A 25692-nucleotide genomic window follows, 5' to 3' on the forward strand; every position below is an offset into this window, starting at 1 on the left:
CTGTCCATTTAATTCAAAATAATTTTGGTCTAAAGATATTATTAAGCAATCTAATAAATCTTGTTTCACCAATGGGTTAACCTGTTTCCGAGTGAGGGTGAAATCTACTAAATCTATCACATCCGTAGGTGGAATACTGGGAAATAAGTTTTGTTCATGGCTTCTTTTTAAAATACAAAGCAGTCTTGTTTATAAATAAGTAAATTTGAAAACGCCTTACCATCCACGTCCGGATAAGTCGTGAAGTATCGCGCGCCAGATTCTGCCCGACGTTTCTCCCTCGCGAACGTCCTCAGTCTGCGCGCGCAGGGGTCCTCGTCCAGTAACCAGTAAGTCCGCTGGTCGCCCTTGCCCTTGAGGTTGATCAGGCCTCTCTCCACCAGATAGTAACCACCCATGGCTACGAGAAGGTCGCGGCACGGTTTGCTGCAGTGCACTTTGAGCGCTACGCAAAACGATGACGTCATAGCGTTACCGGAGGACCCGAAACGCATCCGGACCAAATACTTCATATTAACATTACTAAATTTACTATTTACTATTTACGAATCTTCTGGGGGTTGGGGCGTCGGGAAGTAATTTAAAAAAATTAAAAACTGCCTTTGCAAGGGTCTGTGAAAAAGATCATTCTCGGCTGCATAAACTTTTATCCTTGACAATTTTTCAAAAATGTACTGGGTGCGCCGCAAATTAAAAAAAAACTGAAAAATGGGTCCCAATATTATTAAAAATTGTCGATAGCCAAAGGACTGTGTTTCAGATATCAGTTTCTTTTACATGGTAATAAAGCTAACGATTTTGTATTTAATGGTTTCACCTATTGTACAGGGTGTTCGCGATATTCTGTGCAACAAATGCCTTATTTTTATCTGTCAAAAACTTCAAAGGTTCAAGTGTGGATTATCATGAAAACATGACAGCGGAAATATTTGAGGACTAGTCTGAAAATAAACTGGTGTCAAAACTATCTCCAAATACTGTTATTGGGCTGGATAATGCCTCGTATTATTCAGCCCAAATTAAAAAAATTCCAAATACTTCTTAAAATAAAGAAATAAAAAAGAATTTCTTTACGAAAATGATTTATATTTTGAAGAGAGCAGCGTGAAAAAACGGCTTCTGGAATTATTAAAAATAAAACATTTTAATAAAGATTACAAAATCGATTTGATAACACAACAAAACGTGGATTGTGGATTGAAAACATACTTGTATCCCGCTTGTTAGTGTAGGTAGATAAATTTCTAGGACGCTCCTGTAATGGTTACGGGTAAGGGGCTGCGGTTTTGAAGTAACAAACAGTAGGCAAACTTAATCACGGGGTCGGTTGTAAAAGTACTATATTTTTGGTCTAAGTATACCGTGCGCCGGAATACCTGAGGCTGTGAAAAGTCATAGAAAAACTCTCAACGTTACGTATGCACCATGTAGTGAATTGCGTCAATTGACCAGCCCGAACACTATCTGTAAGTGATTTCTGCAACATCCTCTATATATGAAAATATATCTTGGAGATATTTTTGAACAACTTTTGTATTTGACTGGGACGGTTGTAAAAGCACTATATTACTGGTTCAAGTATAACTAAGAGGTAATCTTATTTTCACCAATGTTTTTAATAATTCTTGCAATTTCACTGGCCATGTATTGTCCCGTGTGCCGGAATAGTTCATTACGTCAATTGACCACAGGCAATTGACCAGCCCCAACAGTATCTGCAGTCGATTTCTGCAACACCCTCTATATAAAAAAATATTTCATGCAAATAATTTAATTTAATTAACAAAGTATGATTATCATTAAAAGTAGATTAATTACAGCCATTTAAAAATTACTAAATTTTGAACTTTTCAGAAATAGCTACATAATTTCTCAAAATTTTTATCCTGCTTTATTTCTATGGGTTTCAAATTTTAAAATACGGTACAGTTGCCAAATTATCAATGTCAAATATCAATATATTAAGAAATTATTGTGTATTGTCATTCTTTAAAGCTCTGAGTAATTTACATTATTATCGCTGAAAAGAAAATTTATTTGGATGGGTTTTTCATACAGAAAATCAAGTAAACGAAAATTACCGAGTATAAGAAAAGTTTGAGAATTATTTTTCTACAAGCATACAGATTCTAACCTCACAATTCGACAGAGTCTTGATGAAGTAATTTATAATGTTATATTGCCTACTGGTATTCTCGTATAATGCTATTACTAAAATCATGAAAGTTTATCGAACTTTTGAAAAAAAAAAAAAAACTCAGAAACAAAACATTAAGCAGCATACATTTAAAAGTCGCCTTGAGAATTTGTTTGATATATCTAATCATAACTCAGCACATTCTTTAACAGAAGCTCAGTCTAAATATTTAAATGAAGAATGGAAAACGTCAAATCGACATAGTATTTTTTGAACTTCTGCCAACTTAGAAGCTTCGACAGAGACTCTAATGGATTCAGATTTAGGTGGAGAACCAAACAACGATTACACAGGTACTTATAAAATCATTGATTCTACAAATAAGTATTAGTAGTATTCTACAAATTCTAATTTATAAATTTAACAATATGAATTGGTTTTTTGTAAAAAATTATGTTAATTAAATGGGAAACTAAAATAAAAATAGCGACGCCTTAGAGTTGAGCTGCAGGGCTCATCTTTAGTGAGGATTTTTTTTATATCAAAAAGAAACATTTGAGAGGGTAAGGGCTAAAAAAAAATAAAAAATTTTTTGAAGCACCCTACTCTGTATAAAAATATATCTTGCAAATATTTTTGAACAACTTTTGCATTTGGCTTATAGACAGAGTGAAAGCTCCGGAGAAGCTACTGGGGTGATCAAAAAAACGTCGGCAAGTTTGATTTATAAACAATAGACGCAGAGGGTTCGAAAATAGTATTGGCAGGTTCTGTGAAAAATTACGTCCAAATTTTCACCTTTTTCACCTGGTCCACCCTGTATACTTACGAAGTCCGGTGGATTCCATTCTGCTGGCAGTGTTCACGGTGTCGCCGAACAGGCAGTACCGGGGCATCTTTAATCCGACCACACCCGCGCATACTGGACCTTAAACAGTGTCCAAAATAGGGTACTTTCTTACACAAGCGATATAACCTTCAAAATGGCGTTTTCTTCTTTTTTTTTCGCGATAAAAATAACGAAAAACGTTCAACTTTTAAGTTTTACAAAATATAATGGACTTCCTGTGCTAAAACAGGTTGAAAATTCACTCAACCGTATTTTTAACCGTCCATTTAATAACACCCTGAATATTAGACTAAAAAACTGGATTTTATTGGCCCACCTGAGTGTATCCCGATCCTTAATTTCAGCCTGTCGTCCGGTCTGTGTTTGATGGTGAAATTCCGCACCGTAGACAGAAGACGTAGCGACATGGTCGCTATCTCCGAAGCGTGTTGGATATCGTTTCTCAGTGGTAATCCGCTTACCTTGCCAGAAACACGTTCATTTGTTTCGTAGACAAACGAGCATCGATGTTTATCGGCAGGCAGCCAACATGACGGAAAGGCTGAACTGCCAGTGGCGGCGGATATTTCTAAAGCAAACTAAATAGATCTCTCGCTTATAGACATATTTTTTTTTTACTGTAACAGAAATTTACACACTTTTATTAGTTTATGAAAGTGTGCCCACAAAAGTTTCCAGTAAAAATATTTTCTTGCACTCCCGTACGAGGGAAAAAATATTTACAACTTTTTTGTTACACCCCGTAGCAACTCCCGTACGGGAGTGCAAGAGGATATTCTTAGTGGAAATGAAAGCTAACACTTGGCAACACATTTTCATCAAAAAATGAAAGTGTAAAAATGTCTACTATTTTCTCTGGAAATGAAAGCGAAAGACATATTTAATTTGAATCAGTTTTCTAAACTGTTTTAGAAATCTCCGCCGTCACTGGTTCGGCCCTTTTCGTACTTTCGGTTGGCAATTTTTAGCTGCTAAGTTATAACAATATAATGAGGTAAAAATATTTTTGTTATACCGAGTCCTCAAAATTTGCAACTTCAATTTTTTTCATTCATACAAAAAAAACTCGTAAACGTAGTTTCAAACATACATATTTTTTCAAATGCCTGAAACATTTCAAATAAAAGTAAAGGAATGTTACTTCCTTCTTCAACTCAAGCAGACACCACCAAGAATTTTTTTTTTAAATTTATTATACAGGGTGTTAAAAAAGTACGCTGCCAAACTTTAACAACGTGATTTTAAGAGGAAAAATTGATATAAACATAGGTCCAAAAATGCTTATTTTTCAAGATACAGGGTGTTAAAATTTTCAAAAAAAAATGTTTTTCCTCTACATCACTTTCGATATTTTTATCAAATTTGGTGTACATCTTTTGATTATTGAGAGGCTGTTTTCGACACAAAAGCTTTATTTTTATTTTTACCACTGGCGTCCGTACGGGGTTTGAACTGAATATTTTTAAAGAAGAAAATGGCGCGTCACTGCTTTTTCTGAAAACAAAAATTATTTTTAAAATCAAATAAATAAATAAACTCCGCCAATGCCGGTCCTAAGCCCGGATGAAAAAGGAGGAAGGTTGTCGGGCCAGGCCAGCTCCCTACCCGACGTAAAAAGACATTATGGCTCACAGAACCGATACTCTGCCTCGGAATAGGACTGACTCACGGATAACGACACACGCAAGAAAACGGATAACGGCATGGAATAAAAAATATATTGTGCGATTTGCCACCTGGAACATAAAATCATTTAACAACAAAGATCAAGAAACCCTGAAGGAACTAAAAGATAATAACATCGACATATGTGCCCTACAAGAGACCAAAAAGAAAGGTAAAGGCCAAATGCATTTTAATGATTACCTAGTGATTTACAGTGGAGTGGAAAAGGAAACAAGGGCAAAAGAAGGAGTAGCAATTGCAGTATCTAAGAAGTTCCAAAACAATATACAAGAATGCAATTACGTATCTTCACGAATCCTGGTTGTAAAAATGAAAGCAGAGGACCAAAGATTGAACATTGTGTCAGTGTACTCACCTGAAGATAACAAACCAAAGCAAGAAAGAGAATCCTTTTATGACCAACTCCAAAATACAATTCAGTCACTGCCCAATGACCAACAAATAATAATTCTTGGTGATTTTAACGCCCGTATCGGAAATGAAACAATACCTGGAATCAAGCAGAGATTTAACGAAAACGTGTTAAATGATAACGGAGAACTTATGATCCATCTATGCACGCTTAATGAGCTGCGAATCAACAACACATTTTTTGACCACAAAGATCAATATAAATTCACATTCAGCAACACTAGAGGCCACAGGTCTACAATTGACTATATTGTTACCAACAGACACATCCACCCACTCCAGATACTCGACGTAAAGACACTGAACTCTGCCGACGTGGGAAGCGACCACAGCTTGCTACTCACAAAAATCAAAATAAAATTTAAACATCGAAAGAGTCCAGAACACGTAACACAGGAATCTAAAATAAACATCGATTCACTATGGGACCCATCGATAAGGCAACTATATGAAAGGAGACTGAAAGAAAAAATCCAACTAAACAAAATAAAAGAAGAGGATAGTATAAATGCTTCCTGGGAAAAACTGAAGACCAACATTAAAGAAGCCGCATATGAAGCTCTAGGTACCCGAACAGTAAAAATGAATAATAATAACATCAGAACTCCATGGTTCCGCCCAGAAATTAAGGAAAAATGTAAAGAAAAAAAAATAGCGTACCTCACTTACAGGACTTTACGAACACCAGAATCCTACGAAATATATAGACGAATCCGAAACGAAACAACAGCATTAGTAAGACGAACAAAGGACCATCACTGGGAAATTTTTTCAAAGCGAATGGAGGAAGACTTCTATGGACTCCAAAAGCAAATTTGGCGATTTATTAGAACCCAAAGAAAGGAAGTGAACGAACTAGTCGAAACAGATCAGATAACAAAGGAAACCTGGGTTAACTACCTAACCGAATTGTATGAACCAGAGAAACCTGAGATTGAACTGAATACACCCGAAATAGTGACGAATCGCAACGCAGAAATTGAGGTAGCCGACGTAGCTGCAGCTCTTCAAAAACTAAAAAACAGGAAAAGTCCCGGTAAAGATGGTATCCCAAACGAGTTACTTAAATATGGTGGCCCGTGTCTTGCTAACATCCCTCACTCGGAAAATTCTCTACCAACATAGAATACCCGATGATTGGCGAACTAGCATCACTATCCTTATGTTCAAAAAGGGAGATAAGAAAGTACCCTCAAACTACAGAGGTATAAATCTCTTAAGCACTGCACTGAAACTTATAACAAAAATTATAGCAAACAAAATCAACAACTTAACACCCTTAGCCGACGAACAGCAAGGATTCAGATCGGGCAGATCATGTACAGATGCGGTTTTTGTCATAAGACAGATAACAGAAAAATCAATTGAATACAACAGACCGGCATACATGTGTTTTATTGATTTGGAAAAAGCGTTCGATCGAGTGCGATTAAGAGACGTTTTACACCTCCTTTACAACAGACAAACTCCACACAACCTCATCAAAACGATAGTAAAGCAAACCAGATCGAAGCAAAAATAAATGGGATCCTGACTGAACCAATAGCAGTGGGCCGAGGTATCCGACAGGGAGACTCCCTGAGTCCCCTTCTCTTCAACATTATCATGGACGAAGTAATAAGAAATGTACGATTACTGAGAGGATACAGAATGGGCGACCATGAAATCAATATTCTGTGCTACGCTGATGACGCCGTACTGGTGGCTGAAAGTGAAGACGATCTGCAACGACTATTACATCGATTTAACTGCACTGCCAAATCACTTAATATGATAATATCGGCCCAAAAAACTAAATGCATGACAACATCAAAAACACCATTAAGATGCAAATTAGAAGCTGAAGGCAAAATCATCCAGCAGGTAATGAAATTTAAATATTTGGGCATAGAAATCTCGGGTTATGGTGATGTGGAGGCAGAGGTCAGAGAGCAAACAACAAGGGCAACAAGAATAGCAGGATGCTTAAGCGACACAATTTGGCGAAATAAAAACATTAAAATCGAGACCAAATCGAGAATTTACAAGGCAATAGTAAGACCAACCAGACACAGCGAAAACTAAACAATTACTAGAGACAACCGAAATGAGGATACTTCGTAGAATAACTGGAAAAACGCTCTTGGACAGAGAGAGGAGCGAAAATATAAGACGAACATGCAGGGTGGAAAACGTTAATGCGTGGGTATTGCGTAGAAAGAAAGACTGGAACGAGCATATTAGTAGAATGGACAACAGAAGAATAGTCAGAATTGCACGCGACAAATCACCATTGGGTCGCAGGAGCTTAGGTCGCCCCCGAAAACGATGGAGTGACAACCTGGCAGTGGGATAGGCAGAGACGACGAAAATGAACAGGCAATTTGCCTGGACTAAAGTAGGAAGAAGAAGAAGAAATAAATGGAATTATGCAATGTTAATAATCTACTAAAGTTGGCACGTGTAATGCTATGTCATAATAATATTGTAATAATCTAGTGATTCTTTTTTCACGGTCATGCCTTTTTTATCCCCCGTACTCGTTTTGCGACGACGTTTAAGATTTTCAATTAGCTTTTTTTTAGCACTGCGTGTGTGGAATGACATATGGTAAAATTCGCGCAGCAAGACGGATGTATCAAGAAAGATATCCTAACCGTCGAATTTTCGGTAAATGTTTGCCTGGTAGACTTACTGGTGAGCAGTACAGAAAATTAATTGAACGCGTATTACCTGAACTTTTGCCCACGCCAGTATTTAGATGAAAATTATACTGATCGCTGGATTGGGCGTGCTGGACCTCATTTTTGGCCACCCAGGTCACCTGATTTAAATCCAATAGATTTCTTCCTCTGGGGACACTTAAAAACACCAGTCCAAAGTGAGGAAGATCTAAGAAATCGGATAGAAGACTCTTGTACAGTTATTAGGAAAACCCCTGGTATATTAGAAAGGGTTCGCCAGTCCCTAAGAAGGCGTAGAAACGCATGTATCGAAGTCGGGGGAGGTCATTTCCAGCAGTTGTAGTTTATTTTTTTCTGGTAGAGTATTGTTTGTAAGGAAAGTTATCTTTTTTTAGAGTTATTTAATAATAAACGTCTTCCTGTTAGTAGTTTTTTTTTGTATTTATTATTTTTTTCAGGCGAAGACCGGGCGTCGTACGCAAACAAGTTGATGCACCAAATTTGCTCCAAATCGAATGGGGATTTTAAAAGTAATTTTTGTTTTCAGAACATGCAGCGACGTGCCATTTTTTTCTCTAAAAATGTTCAGTTCAAACCCCGTACGGACGTCACTGGTAAAAATAAAAACAAAGCTTTTGCGTCAAAAACCACCTCTCAATAATTAAAAGATGTCCACCAAATTTGATAAAAATATCAAAAGTGATAAAAGGAAAAACAATTATTTTAGAAAATTTAAACAATTTGTCTTTTTGGACCTACGTTTATGTGAAATTTTTGTCGTAAAATCACGCAAGGAATCGGTTTTTAAAGTTTGGCAGCGTACTTTTTTAACACCCTGTATATGATAATAATAAAATGCAGTTTATTTTGGCACTCACAAATTGTCAAATTTGTTAATGTTTCATTTATGTTCATTAATTTGGCACCGACACTTAACGGTGTAAATCTCTTCAGGAACTTTCAGAAAAATTAACGCCGTTTATAATTTTTTTTTTAATCCACTGCGTAAATGCCGTTGGCGAAGGTAAGAAATTCATTTTTGTTCCAAAAAAAAAAAATGTTACCGCCCATGATAGAAACAAATTCAGTTGACATTCATTTTTGATATCGTAAGTGTGGTGTGGAGAAATATAGGAGATAATATTAAAGCTTATGTTATGTATATTTCCTATTTTTTGCGGATAAGTTTGGCAACGTCGCAAAAAAATTCACAAACAATCAAAAACATCATTGGAAAAATATTAAGGGGCAAAAAATAATTCCATATGGAGACTCTTTTGCAGACCACTCCGAATGATTGAAAACATTTTTATAATGGACATCTTTCGATGTTATGCAACACTAGTTAAAACAAATTTTCCAAATCCTGCTAAATAAGAGAAATGTTCACTTTGTATGTACAGGGTGAGTCAACTTACCGATTCATTTTAACTTTTCCAATATTTATCTTTCCTTCTATTTAATACTATTCTCATATTATTAGGTGGCTATGACAAAGCTATTACAGGAGAAAGAGCTTTGTTTGAGCTGTGGATACAGCAACAAAAAAGTAAATAATAATTAATACCTACCACTACAAATTAACTTATCTTATTTTTAATTATTATTATGGCGGAGTAAATGTTCGAAAATATGCCGTTTTTGGCTTTTTTTGGACATTGGACTTTTCAGCTTCAGGAAAATCCATATATATATATATATATATATATATATATATATATATATATATATATATATATATATATATATATATATATATTTTTTTCACGTATTGATTCACGGATGGAAAAATGTGATGACACTATATTCCGGGATATCATCCGTTCGCTCGTTGAACTCCGACTGGAATCCATTTAATTTTAACCTACAAAAATGTGTTTTTAAATAAAATTATTTATAGCATTGTTTTCCTGGTCATAATTAAAACATAGATAAAAATTTGAATAGGAGTCAGCATTGAAATGATTAAAAATTACTAGTGCAAGTCAATAGAACAAACAAAGTGATTAAAAATTGTATAAAAATAGATGCACAACAATAAAACATACATAATTTCTTATATTACGATTACATACATACCTTAAGCCAAAAATCAACGGTTCACTATATAGTTGTTTGGTAATTTACAGTTTTACAACATTCACAACAGACATATTGAATATGTAAATCGACAAGCCACATTGATAAGACGACGAACCAAAACAATAATGCGAAGCCCGGATGTACGTTTCTTCACAGTAGGACAACGGAGCTCGGTCGGCTAAACCTATTACTACGGATTTTTTTTGGGTGATGGGATGTTGGGAGTTGAAACTTACATACCTAGATGACCAAGTATCTTTGGTGTACCATTTGGTTTTGATCTGGTCTTTGCTGTGGTAATAGGTTTAGCCGACCGAGCTATTAAACTGTCCGATCCTGAGTACTGACAGCAAGCTATTAAAAAAGCAAAACAAGCCCTAAAATTAAACTGTTATCCGGATGTATTAATAAATAAAATTTTCAATAAACGGATACATAAATTTTACAATCAAAATGCTGGTAACAAATCCGAGAATAAAAACACTCAAAAACAATATCTCCCATTACCGTATGTTCCAGGGCTATCGGAAAATTTGTGCAATGTGTTCAAACAACGCGACATTACTGTGGCACACAAAGGTTATAACCTATTAGAACAAAACTTTAGTAAATTAAAATCAAAAATCCCTGACGAGAAAAAAAGCCACGTGGTGTACCAAATACCGTGCCAAAATTGTAATGGTGTCTACATCGGACAAACTAGTCAATACTTAAAAAGTCGCTTAAACGGCCATAAATATGACAAAAAAAAAATAACACTGCTCTTTCGAGCCATTCCAGGAAGAATCAGCACTCGTTTGACTTTCAAAGTGTGAAAATTTTACGCTCAGAAAGGCACACAAAAAGACGGGAATTTTATGAAATGATTGAGATCCAAAAAAATCCAAACGCCATAAACTCTAAGACTGACACAAAAAATCTCAGCAAAATTTATCACAACTTAATTAAATAAAGAGACACATTAACCCGTGAATCTCACACAAACAAAAAAAAAAGCTTAAAAAAAAAAAAAAACTCCGTTGTCCTACTGTGAAGAAACGTACATCCGGGCTTCGCATTATTGTTTTGGTTCGTCGTCTTATCAATGTGGCTTGTCGATTTACATATTCAATATGTCTGTTGTGAATGTTGTAGAACTGTAAATTACCAAACAACTATATAGTGAACCGTTGATTTTTGGCTTAAGGTATGTATGTAATCGTAATATAAGAAATTATGTATGTTTTATTGTTGTGCATCTATTTTTATACAATTTTTAATCACTTTGTTTGTTCTATTGACTTGCACTAGTAATTTTTAATCATTTCAATGCTGACTCCTATTCAAATTTTTATCTATGTTTTAATTATGACCAGGAAAACAATGCTATAAATAATTTTATTTAAAAACACATTTTTGTAGGTTAAAATTAAATGTCTGAAGAAGGTCTTGAAGGCCGAAACGTCACAAAAAATAAAATGTTTCACAAGTAACGGAAACTTATTTTAATTTCACTAAAAAAGGACCAAAAAAAACCCAAGAACCATTTCTTAAGAATATATAAAATCAAAAGGTTCCAAGAACTCACAAACTAGAAATATATATATATATATATATATATATATATATATATATATATATATATATATATATATATATATATATATATATATATATATATATATATATATATATATATATATATATATATATATATATATATATATATATATATATATATATATATATATATATATATATGCAAGCTGGAAAAACATCTGGCCAGTGCACTTCAGCCTATAGTGGAAAAGGCAGATTCCTATGTTAAAAACTCAGAACATTTCACTCAGATTTTAGGTTCTCTCAGGATGGACAAGGACGACATTATGGCAAGTTTCGATGTCAAATCCCTCTACCCGAGTATTCCAGTAGAAGCGGCACTCTTGCTTATAGAAGAAAACGAAGATCTTCCGCCATACATAATGGATCTGTCAAGACATTGCCTGAAAAACGCTTACTTTATGCACAACGGGAAAATTTACCGACAAATAGATGGAGCAGCAATGGGATCATCTCTCTCACCTGTGATTGCCAACCTCTTTTTTTACTTTTACTTTACTTCGAAAAGAAAGCAATAGAGAAGGCAAATCTGAAGCCAAAACTATGGACAAGATACGTTGATGACGTATTTGTTGTATGGCCTTTTGGCAAGGAGGAGCTTTTGAAATTTCTAGATCATCTGAATTCCATTCACCCAAGGATTCAATTTACAATAGAACTTGAAGAGGATAACAGTCTGCCCTTTTTAGATGTGCACATCACAAGGACCGAAGATGGACACTAGGAACAAACTGTCTATAGAAAACCAACACACACTAATAGATATCTGAACGCTAAATCTCATCACCACCCATCACAGATACAGGCAGTGGCAAATACATTAATTGCTCGGTCCTTCAGGCTCACAAACGAGAGGAACAGAGATAAAGAACTGAAGAAAATTAGTACCCGTCTTCGACAAAACGGATACCAAAGGCGCACTATCAGCAAGGCAATCAGTAAACAACAACAGCCGCAGCAGAGAGTGCAGGACGAGACCCAACGAAGATCGATCGCTGTCCTGCCATACATCAAGGGGGTTACTGACAAAATCGGCCGAATATTACGGAAACACGACATATCAACGGCATACAAACCTGACCATACCATCGGAGCAATACTAAGAAACCCAAAACAAAAAATTACTCTGGAAAACCAAGGAGTATACAGTGTAGCATGCGGATCGTGCAGCCTGACGTATGTGGGACAGACCAACAGAAGGATTTCAGCCAGGCTCGAGGAACATCGTTTAGCCATAAGAAACAAACAAACAACATCTGCTTTGTTTCAGCACCAACATCAGACAGGCCATAAAATTGATTTCGGCACTTGCAAACAAATAGCTAATATTCCTGATTTTAGGACTAGGATTATACGAGAGGCCATCGAAATAGAAAAGTCCGGACACCTCAATACGAGAGACGACGCTCTGCATTTATCCAACACGTGGAGAACGATAATCAAACAGCAGAGTGATGCGGAGCAGCCAACGGGGACATCGCAACTACGATCGGGCGAAATTAACAACGCGACAATTCAGGGGGCGGAGCCACCTCCCCCCACGCACAAGCAGCACCGTTACCATCTCCGGCGCAGAGTATAAATACCGCACGCACCGCCGATAACCTCCCAGTGTTCGAAGTGTTTTCGGAGCGCGAGCATTGAAGATGCCAAGTGAGATTTTGGCGAAACGTCTGCAGGATTCCAGTCGAATGCAGGATTTGCAGGATTCCAGTTGGATGCAGGATTCCAGTCGGAGTTCAACGAGCGACCGGATGATATCCCGGAGTATAGTGTCATCATATATATATATATATATATATATATATATATATATATATATATATATATATATATATATATATATATATATATATATATATATATATATATATATATATATATATATATATATATATATATATATATATATATATATATATATATATATATATATATATATATATATTCTAATTATTAACACAACAATAAATTTTATGAATTTTAGTCAGTTATCATGTCCAACTGATGTTGTAGCAAATGTCAGAAAGAAGAGTAAATATTGGAAAAGTTAAAATAAACACCATAGTATCAAAAATAGATATATGATATACTTTATAAAAGTTGTAGGATCGAGATTTTTCCAAACAAAATTTAAAAATAGGGTATCCAATTAAAAAAAAAATGAATGTCATATTCGTCGCGCTTTTTTGAGCCAGTATATTTATCATTTTCTCTAGAAACTACTACCCTACCGTTGACTCTCTCTTTCAAAATTCGAAATCAAATTTAAAATCTCTCACCACCATGTACGCGTCCCCTATCGTCTCCACTTTGTACACGTCGTAGTTCTCGATGATCGAGTCGAAACAAGTGTACAGGTCGTTCAAAAAGTTCACCACCTAACAAAAACCGCGCGTTTGAAAACTTATTTAACGCCTGCGTTTTGTCGGCAATGCGTGCCTGACGATTTTTTATGAAGTTCGTGAAAAGGTAAAATACCTTAATGCTTCATCCTGTTTATGAGGCATTTTAATACAAAATGCGGTATCTAAAACTCGTTCTGTGATAAATATTTGCACCAGAAATTGTAGTACCTGCCTTTGGATCAGTAAATAATGCAGAAAAATATCAACTTGTATTCTTAATTCTGAGATAATGGCAAATCTGTAGTGTTTGTAGGAACCGACTTGAAAAAAAAAACAAAATATTATAAAAAAAAAAACTAAACCGTATCAACTTTAACTTAATAATAATAATAGTAGTAATAATACTATAATAAGTTTAATTGTAAATCAACGCTTAATCTGTTGCGATTTTAGATCAGACGAAAGCAACAAATTATGAAATTTGTTGCAGTTTCTGCAAAATAGATTTTAAAATTATCATGTTTAACACTGAGGAAATGCCATATACCGCGTATTCCTCATTTATCGGCCTCATCAAAGTATTTTCTATTTGGTTCATAATTGTATTTTCAAATTTCGCTTGAGAAACAGCGCCTAAATACACTTTTGTCGAACATTTGTTTATAAATTTTGGTAAAATGGAAAAATCTGTAAATCAAAAACCCGGCATGAAACTGAGAGGAGGCGAATAAAAAAACCCATAATGTTACCATTATATAGGTACCTTAATCTATTTTTATAAAATAAGGAGGCAGAGAAGGGCACAATTTTATTTTTTAGGGCAGTTTATGAGACAATGAGCATCCATATGTGTGTTATATTTGATTGTAGGCTTAGATTCGTGGAATATGTATCTTTGTTGGTGTGTGCCATTTATACAGGCATAGAACTGTCCTCAATTTCAGTTCACGGAAACTTTTAACTCAATCACTTGTCCTTTCGATTATGAACTATGGTGTAGTCCTGTGTTACCCATGTCGTGATAGTATTAAAAAATAGAGATTGCAAAAAATGGAAAACAGCTGTTGCAGATTCATTTTCGGCTTGCGTAAATTTGATAGGATTTCCCACAATATCCGGGAACTTAACTGGCTAAAAATTAACAGTACTTTCAAGTACTTTTTGGCGTCTACGGTTTTCCAAATAATTAGCACATCGAATCCGTCCTACTTACAAGGTATATTACAGTTTCGTAATATAATATCAGTGGCTTTAAGGCACCCCTACAGACTCTCACTGCCACGATATCGTTTATCTTTGTTTCGCCGATCATTTTCTTATAACGACGTTGTAATTTTTAACAGTATACCCGATTCAGTAAAATCACATTCAAGTAAATTCTTTTCAAGTTGAAACTGCCAACTTCTCAAATGATTCAATGTTATCTTTCTATTGTTTCATCTTATTAATTTATTATTATTATTATTATTATTATTATTATTATTATCATTATATCTTGGAAAAAAGGAAAAGAAAAATGTGGAATTTTTCAAACTTTTCGGGTCATCCTGGCCCACCGTCTTACCTGGAGCGGCGTGCACTCGGCCGCCATGCTAGTAAACCCCACGATATCGCTGAAGTAGATGGTGACGCAGTCGAAGCTTTCCGCCTCCACCTTATGGCCCCTCTTTAACTGGTCGGCGACGGTCTTGGGCAACATCTCGTACAGTAGAGCCTCCGTTTTTCTTTTCTCCTCCTGGAGCTGATCGGTCCTTTCGTCGACGAGCACCTCCAAGTTGTTGGCGTACTTCTCCATGAGCGCCATCATGTTATCGAAGATGTTCGGTTTCCTGCCGACAGTTTTTTGCACACCCTGTACATTATCGAAAAAAAGCCCTCGGTAGAGAGTACAGTTTCCGATCTCGCGAGTCTCCTCATTTAATCGGTTTTCCGCTACATCCAACAATTATCGAGAAAAACATTTTTTTTTAAACGAATTTTGAAAAATGCTTTCCGTAGACGGAGCTCATTTAATTTCGACAAAAAGGTTTCCGCGGTGGATCTCTATCTGAAAGCTAAATCTCAGGTCGATAGCTGCAAATTTCAGACACTTGTAGTATTTAATAGTGAAGCGCGAAAATTGAGCAAAGATGGACGAAAACTGAGGGTTACCGTGGCCAGATCTGGTTCAAATATAACCTCCAACTCTGTCAACGTCCGTCCCCTACGACTTACGAGCGCAATAAAATGACCCCTTGCTCTTTTAAAATGTCCCAAACGGCAAATTAAAAAAACATTTATGGAGATAGTGGGCGCACTCACATTCCTTTCCTTAACGGTCTCAGTTTGGAACGTACTGTCTTGAAGTCGGGCCGATCGTACGGCGTTTCGGACCAGCACTCCCTCATGCAGCTCTTCACGAAGTCCGGACAGTCGGTGAGCGAACGCAGGCAAGGCCTGCACGTCAATTGCATAAGAGATAAAAAACAGATAATGGCGAACAACCACCGAAACTTATATAAATAAATTATATAAAAAAAAGTTAAAAGTACGCCACTGGCAACGAAATTGTTTATTATACAGGGTGTTGCATTGAAAATGTAAATGAGAAAGTTGTTAAGGTCCGTGCAATAACCTAGAATTCTGGCTACTGTAATACAATTTCGTCAATCATACTCTTGGCTTCTTGTTCTGCCCTGTCCCTGTTTATATATTGTTTGGGTGTTCATAAATTTTGACTGTTACAAGGAAGTATGTTCCAGACAAGTATTTTTCAATTTAAATGAGAAGGAAGTGGAAGTTTCATTAAAAAAAAAACATTTGTAACAGTTTACGCGTCTCTTTCTCAAAATTAAAAAAAAAAATGTATTTGGCAATAAATTCTCTATTACTGTAAAAACTGCTTTTCTTTACATTTTCTCCCCTCCTCTTGACTATTTATTGTGTGTTGCACTATACCAGTGAAGTTTCGCGTATTAATGGAGTCGCGTAATACCTAAACGACGCCGACGGATCGTCGCAGTGAACAACGCGGTCCAAAATCTGACGTGGAGACAGCGGAACCTTCCCGAAGGGTCCGCGACGATCGTACACCTCGTAAAGGATGATCCCGAAGGAATACACGTCTCCTTTTTGGGTGCCATGCGCGGAGTCGCACTCGCGGTCCAGCCGCAGCAGCTCGGGCGCCCGATACAGCCGATCTGAAAACTTGGATTTTTCACCGGACGCCAAGCCAAGCCCTCATGTGGCTAAATAAAAGCGGATTTTCGGCTTTTGTCAGGTTCTCTCAGTCTCAATTCAGCCAAATTTACTTTTGACGGATATGGAGATGTCTCAGAACATTCGGCTTATATCTACTTTCGTAGCGGAAAGCGGATCAACTTCAAAACAATTGCTTCTACGAGTTTGTGGATCATGTCCCAAAATTTATATCTGTCAAGCAGGTAGAACATTTAAGAAACGCATTAAGGAACATAAAAGGGCGCATGAAAATAAAAGTTTGGAGTCTAACTATACCATTCATTTAAATTCAGAAATGCACAACTTAACAAACATTAACATTAACAATTAACAAAATGAACCTTGGAACCTATTACTTAATGATCAATTACCGCCAATTAAAAGACTATTACTACCTGTTTATATATATATCGGTGTCGGAATATTGTCATACTCTGTATTTGTTACAGACGCGGTGTTGCCGAAACAGCTGTCATAAATCATTAAACACTGCGAAAATTTGAACGTTTTTCAGGTTTCAGGTTCAGGTTCCCGTCTCAGTTCAGCCAACTTTACTTTTAACGGATATGGAGATGTCTCAGAACCCTCGCTCTATATCTACTTTCGTAGGGAAAAGCAATCGCTTCTGCGAGTTTGTCGGGTCAAGAAATGCTGTTTGATTGTCGAACTGTGTCGAGAAAAACATCGTGAAAATTGCTCCAACAAATTGAGTGAATGGCATACAAATGCGATGCGAATTAAATCTACTTTCTCCACCGTGGATCGTTACGATTGAGCATACGCAAGAGTGTTTTTTTTTTTTTAATGTCGTCATACTTTTAACCAAATCGATACTGAAAACACTCTCAGATAAGGAAGCGATAGTACCAACTTGTTAATTTAGTCAATTAGGGAGATTACAAAAGAAAATTTCACCAACTTACTCACACTCCGAGGTCCTTGTGCTCTTTATAAGGCTTTCCGTATGATAATTGGCACCTTCTTATAAAAATACACTCAGCTTCAAGAGACATACGAAGAGAGTTAAAAACTCGGCACCACATAAGACATGACTAGACTTATTTTGTTTACTTCTGATTTTAGATTTAGAACTGCGAAAAAAAAAAGAATATAGTTGTACCGTTACTTGTTTGGAGTTGCTGCATTATGATTAACATTTCCACGGATAACCAAGTGGCATTATTCCAATTTTTTAAAAGAAATAAAATAAACAAATGTGCAATTTTTTATACATGACTGGAGTATAATTGAGAGGTGAATCTAAAAAATATTATATTATGCAACAAGTGCGGTAAACGAGTGACTCCATGACTCCATGACTCGCAAAACAACACGAATACATTCACTCACGTGACCGTCAGAATTGACAAACGTCAAAATTCAAAGCGTGGGAAATATCTCCGAAAACATCCGATTGCCCCCGAACGCGTGCGGTAAAATCCCGGAAATGTTCGAAGTGGCTCGGATGCGCGCGAAACTGACGTTGAAATGTGATGCTTATCGCACGCTAGATCGGTGTGTAATTAGGCATTTTACAGACGGAAGTAGAAAAATATATTTACAATTGTACATTTATATACGTATGAACATTTTCATAATGTTACAAATTATTGATTGCGGGGTATACATTAGTAAGTTTTATTTAGGCGTTAATTGTAAAAATTATTAAAAATGACTAAGAAAACTTTATTGATATATTTGCAAATGTTGCATAATACGGCTTGTTTGGGATAGGCCTTACTGTGACATTTGCGTTCAGCGTTCGACGAGTCCGCATCGAGACAGTCTGCTGACGTTTTCTTGAAGTCGGTGAGGCCAAAGTCGCATATCTTCACCACCCAGCGGGAGTCCACGAGGCAATTGGAGGTATGCAGGGCTCCGTGATGGTGCAGCGGCGAGTCGTGGAGGTAGATCATACCCTGGAACGCGCACCGTACGTTGGAATTCAACCGCCTCGCAGTGGAACGAGTCCCATGTTGAACTTGGGGCTAAATTTTTGTGTTGTGCTGAAGTGAATATGGTAGTATGGGGTCTATTTTGCAGAGGTCTAAAATCAGCTGTTTTCGAAAATATAAAATCACGTCGAACTGTGTTATCAAAATTTGAGTTTAGCGTAATACTAGGCCAGTCGAGTAGTAATCGCCATAAGAAAATTTAAGATTCCGTTCATATATTTAATTAGCATCTCTCTCTTAATATTTAATATTATAAAGAAGCCTCGACCCCTCTCTCACCCGCTTCTCGCAACTACTCACATCCCACTATTACATTTAGTCACGTGACTCACTTTTTTCGCGTCTACCGAGGACCGAACCCGGGAACCTTCCGGTGTTGAACGCCGACTTTATCGCCGAGCCAACGAGCATATTAAAGCCAATTAGTAATTATGTGTTAGATATTAACAATGGTGTCTCATCTTTTTTTTCCTAGGTAGGTAAATAGATGGATGGCCGTGAGCGGACCAATTCCCGCTAATATGAACCTTAAATTTTCTTATGGAAATTTACGTGCAAAAACGGCCGAAATTGCTATTGAACCGTCATTACTATGCTACTTAGGCCGTTTTGGCTTACCAACGTCCTGTTGGCTATTATTGGCCGTTTTCGAATTAATGTTTAAATTATTTTATTATTATTATATTACACGTTAATTGAAAATTTTTAATATACTAGAGGGCTTTCTAGACAGCTGATAAACCTTAACATTCCACTTTTGTGTGCCTTTCCTTTATAATACACTATTTCATTTTATATAAGTCCGAGATACATTTTTCCATCCTTCAAATTTTGTTTAATCACAAGAAATATTGCCCGATGTCCAACAAAATTTCTGTCTCGTTCCACTGCGCGCCCGTGCTTTTACGTACGTTCAAGATGTCGCCGACAAGCGACGCGACGAACATGGCGTCCAGTTTGACGTCATCGTTCTCGAGGATGTCCTAAAAATAGGGCCGTTATGGAAAAATGATTATTTCGCATACAGATCAAATCAAGTTAAACAGGCTGTAACAGAAGTTTTAATCGGCTCACGACAGATGGGGCATTTAAAGAAATGTAAACAGTCTGACATAACTGACGACTGTGATCACTGAATCACATGAATATTAGGTAGAAGACAACCGTTGAATCACTGTGCAAATGTTCTGCCGTTGTATCTTAATGTGTTGTTCTACACCTTTCGCAGCAATCTGACCATCCTCTGGGCGAAGTACTGTGGGTGTCAAACCTTGTTTTACCCAGGTAAATGATTAAAGGATTCTTAGACCAGTATTTTCTTATCGCTGTTCTTGCCAATTTTGTGGTGTTTGAAGCCCATCGTGCTTTATATTTCTACTCATAACAAAATTAGCAATAATGAACACGTAATGTAAAGGAGGTACACGGTATATAGTCGGAAGTATACCCATTTGCAATGACTCCCTTCTGGTTGCAAAAAAACATATATTTGCTGATTATTAAAAAATTCGTTTTTGGATAAAAATATTACTTTAATTTTTAAAGGTACCAATTTATCTAAAATTATCATATCATGTCAACTTATATCAATTCAATTTTCAATTTCATATTTCAATTTTCAAAGAAAAGAAAAGAGGAAGGTATACCATTAATAATGGAAAACACTATCGGCCAAATGAAGACCTCACCTACGCTTACAGGGCCATATCCTTTTCATGAAATTTTCCATCATCAAATCGCAAAGTGTCTACTGTATGCCATCAACAACTTCACGAATTTCATCTTTGAGGTCTTGGATAGACGTTGGGTTATTTCACGTGGCCCCCAAGGAAAAAGTCCCAAGGGGTTAAATTACAAGATCTCAGTTCTTCTTGAGTTGCATTCCTCACTAATTTGTATCAACACCTCAAGGACTGCGGACCGATAAGGTGTTTCGGGACGACTCAAAAGCCAAATTTTCGTGTATTGCTTCATTTTTATCAATAGCGTAGTTTCTACTTGCCAGATGTCAAAAAATTACAGTTTTAAAAGTGACATCTACCGAAATAAAAATAACACCTCTTATTGAAAAAGCCTTTAGTTTTGAATATTTTCGCTTTTTTCTTCGATTGGAAAGAGATCAAGCTACAAAAATATCACATAAATATCACTCTATACGTTTTGGTTAGGGATCATCGCTAAAAATAACGTAAGAAGTACGTTCTTTGAAACTAGCGTGACGTCATCAAAGAAAGGTAATGCGATAACTATACCTCATTCAAGTGACAATAGATGGCACCGTTGTCATGCAAATATCTTGACGGGTGAGACAATGTTGCCAGTGCTGGACTATCAAATGTATCAATTTAACTATGCATTTATGAAAATTTAAGTATTGTTACACTATAACCTTGCACGCCATTACCACTCTGTGCAATTATTTCCTCACACAATACTTAGTTACACTTCGACCAGAAATATAGTGCTTTTACATCCGACCCCGTGATTAACTTTGCCTAATGTTTATTACTCCAAAACCGCAGTCCCTTATAGAACACCCTGCGGAGATGAGCCTTACCCCATTCCAGGATCATCCTAGGAAACACTAACAAGCGGGGTATAAGTATATATTCAATCTTTTTCGCTGAGCAATTCTTGAAACATGTATATAAAAAAGTAATAATAATAATAAAGTATCAGACACTTAAAAAATCGTCACTATCAATACTGTCGTGACCTACTTCAATTATCAACTCCGCGACTAATCGTTCTCGATAAATATTTTCTTCTTTTATGCGCTTTCGACTCAGACGAAATCATCTCAATCGTGTTAAATATACCTACAATGATACGGGGGTAATCTCAAGATTTCATGTCGGTTTTGTTGTTTTTATTAAAAAAATTTATTTTTAATAATTCCAGAAGTGGGTTTTTCGTGTAGCTCTCTTTAAAATATAAATCACTTTCGTACAGAAATTCTTTAATTTTTTCGTTATTGCAAGAAGTATTCGGAGTTTATTTTTAAACCAGTCCTCAAAGATTTCCGCGGTTATATTTTCATGGTAATGCACAACTCTTTCACACAACTAATGTTTAAGACCTACTTAATGCAGAATAAACATCTGTCGGGATAGGTTTTACCACGGTTAAGGTACTGTAAAATACTTAAAACGTCAAAACAATAAATGCACTATATTTTTGGTCGTATTATACCATATCAACCGTTCATATTTAGGCAACCCTCCTTACTCCGCTCGTGTCGCGCCTAAACACTTGCATTCGCACCACAACAGCGGCAATTTGAAAAACTCACCCTCAAACTACCCCTGGGGCAGTACTCGGTGATCACGCAGACGTTGGGAGGCTCGGTGCACGCCCCCACGAAGGGGTTGAGGTTGTCGTGACGCAAATCCCTCATCTGCAAATTACGTCATAGGACAGTAGCGGCACGAGGTCGAGGTTAGTGCGCACCATTTTCAATTCCTTTTTCATTTCCCGCGTCACGTCCACCGATCTTTTGTTCAGCTTCTTGATGGCGACCACTCTACCCTTGTAGACGCCTACGGGAGCGAACAACGTAGAGTATCGGAAATCAGTATCGGGATTCGAGCTCAGCGACACGTGGCTGGTTTTCGCGGAGTGCCGGTTACCCTGAAATGACAGTTCATCGTTTGAAACAGAATTGCTGTATACATTAACGCAGTTCAAATGGCGCCACCTATGCGGAGCCAAGCAAACTATCTTTTGTGTAATAATCATATTTATTGAGACTATTTTGCACATACATGGTTTGTAGCTGGTCATATACATACATAAGACAAATCAGGCAGATTTGTTTTTAAAATATTGGGCTACAAAAAACAGAAGATAACTGTTAACTGTTGAACTAAATATCAGATTCAAAATAAAAATACATCCGATTTTTTTTGTCCTGCAAAGACTTTGTGAAAAAATATTCATTACTTACCAAACAAATAAATAAAAGTTTAAAAAAACCGGTATTATTGCTAATGCATTATGTATATGCGTGTAAAATTTAAAAAAAGCAATAAACAGTAACGTCAACGGGCGGTTTCAGGATTTTCTTTTTGCGTTTTGACCTTTTTTTTAATTAATTAATAGAAAGATTAATAGAAAGATTTTTATATTTTTATTTTATATTATATTATTGTTGTTATTATTCGTGTCGAATTTGCGGCTTGGCGATTATTCGACTCACGTGTAAAATCCTGCTGCCGGCGCTGTTCCTGCAACACTCCTCCCTCGTTTGGATGTCCCTGTAATCCACCTTCCAGAGTAAACTGTCGAGCTCCTGTTCGTATTTCCAATTCCGGAAAAGTATCAGGGCGATTACCGACAGCGTCGCGACTACGCCCCCCGCAACCCCCGACGTTATCACCAGCGTGTAAGCTGCAGGAGATTCGTCACGGTGAGGGATTTTGTAAGAAAAAAAAACATTGATGTCCCGAAAGTTTTCGAATTCGCCAGTTGTTTTTTTTTATCGAATAAATCAAATTTTCGAAAATATTTAAAAACAAAAAAAAAACAATCGGATTAAATTTTATCATTGTCAGTTTGAAGAAAAAAACGAATGAAGATTGAGTTGTGTTTCGGACAGTTTTCGAGTTGCCCAGTTTTGGTTGGTCTTCAAATTTTCGAAAACAGGAGAAAACGAAAACAGACCAGAAATGATTTTATTATTGTCAGTTTAAGAGGAAAGAATCGAGATTGTGTTGTGTTTCATACAGACTTTGTTACTTTCGAAAATCGATGAAATCGAATTTTTCGAAAGTATCTGCGCTCCTATAAAAATTTTATTTTATCCATAATAATTGCCAATAGCTCAGACATCAATTTATCTTTTTATCTCAGTTACGTTACATGAAGTAGTATCGAATTTTCACTATAAATTATCACCCCTTCATAATATGTCAACTCTTGATTATCTCTGATAATGCTTCTATTATACCTATGTAAAAAAGTATGAACTTAAAAATAATTTCCAGCTACCTATAAATATATTTTTTCTAAGTTGTCGGACTAACGGTCCCTGAGATATGGCCGGCGTTCTTTATTAATGGGCCACCCGGTACATTTACACTCAACAATGAACAAACTGTTCAAAACTATCGGTATTGGAGCCAAGACAATGAATATCGTTTTGTTCGTCATATTATTATAGACGATAACCTCACAGCAGAAACCTATTTGAACTTTTTTTGAACATTTCAACATTTACTTAAAAAATCATATTTATTGTAAATAATGTTCCCTTTTAGCAAGGTTTCGTAGCAGTATTTTTATTATAATCATTAATTATTTTTAACAGCAAACTTGCAGCAACATTTATAGTCGTTCCTTGTAAATTGAAATTATTTCCAAGAACACTTTAAGGGACAAGAAGGAGGATGAGTTCGATCCTAAGACGTATGGATATGTGTGAAACCGAATGCGCATGTCTGTATTGTAAAGCAACCTTTATTCGATACGTCAATGTCCAGCTTGTCAAGGTTTGAAAATGACATCGTGGAGAACATTCGTCGGTGTTTGTAGTATTGCAATTTGCATATCGGACCCTTCAAAAAGTTATATTACAACTTGGCTACAAAGTGTACAGTGTAAATTGGATGATAACGACAACCCTCAAATAGTAGATATATTTGTATTCCATTACAGAATAAAGACAAATGTTTCATAAAAAACGATTTTATTTTGCCTTTAAAATTTTTAAAATTTGAAAAAACTTGGGTCACGAGAAATTTTCACGTTTTTAGTGTAGTTAAAGTTCCTAGTTCGAAGCAGATTTGAGGAGGTAGTGATATGTGCATAATTATCCGACTGGAGGGATTTTTAGAGTTATGAATTTCTAATTTTTAGTCGTGGGAACAAAAAGCTGACACTTAAGAGGCGTTTTGCTAGTATCTATTACCATTTGTAAAGTTGACATTTCATTATTGCACAAAAACGTTGCTTTCCATCAGAAAGATAAGATGATATCACTCACAAAAATTCATGGTAGTATTACTTAATCTTAAGTTTTATGACGGAAATTTTTGAAAAATCGCATTCCCCTCGTGGTTGGTGCCCATTTTAAAAATGTCCGAATTTTCGAATTTTTTCCATTTTAAACTAGACGGAACAAAACAGTTTAATCAATAAACAAATCGATATTTAACTTGTCAGGTTTTTTAACCATCCATTGAACTTTTTTTAGAAACAAACTTGAAATTCGATTTTTTAAATTAGAAAAATACTTACTTATGCATTTTTCTTCGTCAAAGCCACAGGCCGGGATTGCGATAGGCGGTTTCCCACCAATCCAGTCGATAGATTCGGTCATTTGGAGGATCTGCAGTATTGAAACAATAAAAAAATACCATCATCTACTAGATAGTAGCTGCGTTCCTAAAGAATTTCATTTCCAAAAAAATTCGACTCGGATTTCGATTCGGTTCATATCATATTCTGGTATGGTGTGTCCCAAAGTATATCGTCTTCGCTCTTGACTAACCCTCCTCCAATAATTACTACCAACAAAAACTGAAATTCGGGAATGTTTATTACAAATTGATACTTATTTTGAATAAGAACTTTTGAAGGTCTACAATTGACTATATTGTTACCACCAGACACATCCACCCACTCCAGATACTCGACGTAAAGACACTGAACTCTGCCGACGTGGGAAGCGACCACAGCTTGCTACTCACAAAAATCAAAATAAAATTTAAACATTGAAAGAGTCCAGAACACGTAACACAGG

General features: G+C 36.2%; 1 protein-coding gene across 2 annotated transcripts in view; it reads right to left on the minus strand.

The window, feature by feature from the left end:
* Positions 1–25692, minus strand: part of LOC132704144 (guanylate cyclase 32E) — a 47043-nt gene that overhangs the window by 3352 nt on the left and 17999 nt on the right. For both annotated transcript variants that reach the window (XM_060673955.1, XM_060673954.1), the window contains 13 exons: positions 25188–25278; positions 23149–23339; positions 22401–22580; positions 22243–22347; positions 19862–19933; positions 18737–18914; positions 16751–16955; positions 16078–16212; positions 15341–15605; positions 13711–13809; positions 3304–3448; positions 2967–3065; positions 221–445 (listed from right to left, as the gene is read on the minus strand). In XM_060673955.1, the coding sequence (XP_060529938.1) occupies positions 221–445; positions 2967–3065; positions 3304–3448; positions 13711–13809; positions 15341–15605; positions 16078–16212; positions 16751–16955; positions 18737–18914; positions 19862–19933; positions 22243–22347; positions 22401–22580; positions 23149–23339; positions 25188–25278 (1990 nt within the window). The remainder of the gene's footprint in view (positions 1–220; positions 446–2966; positions 3066–3303; positions 3449–13710; positions 13810–15340; positions 15606–16077; positions 16213–16750; positions 16956–18736; positions 18915–19861; positions 19934–22242; positions 22348–22400; positions 22581–23148; positions 23340–25187; positions 25279–25692) is intronic.

This window comes from Cylas formicarius, unplaced genomic scaffold (genome assembly GCF_029955315.1).
Source record: "Cylas formicarius isolate icCylForm1 unplaced genomic scaffold, icCylForm1.1 PGA_scaffold_6__28_contigs__length_40554024, whole genome shotgun sequence".
Classification (NCBI taxonomy): Eukaryota; Metazoa; Arthropoda; class Insecta; order Coleoptera; family Brentidae; genus Cylas; species Cylas formicarius.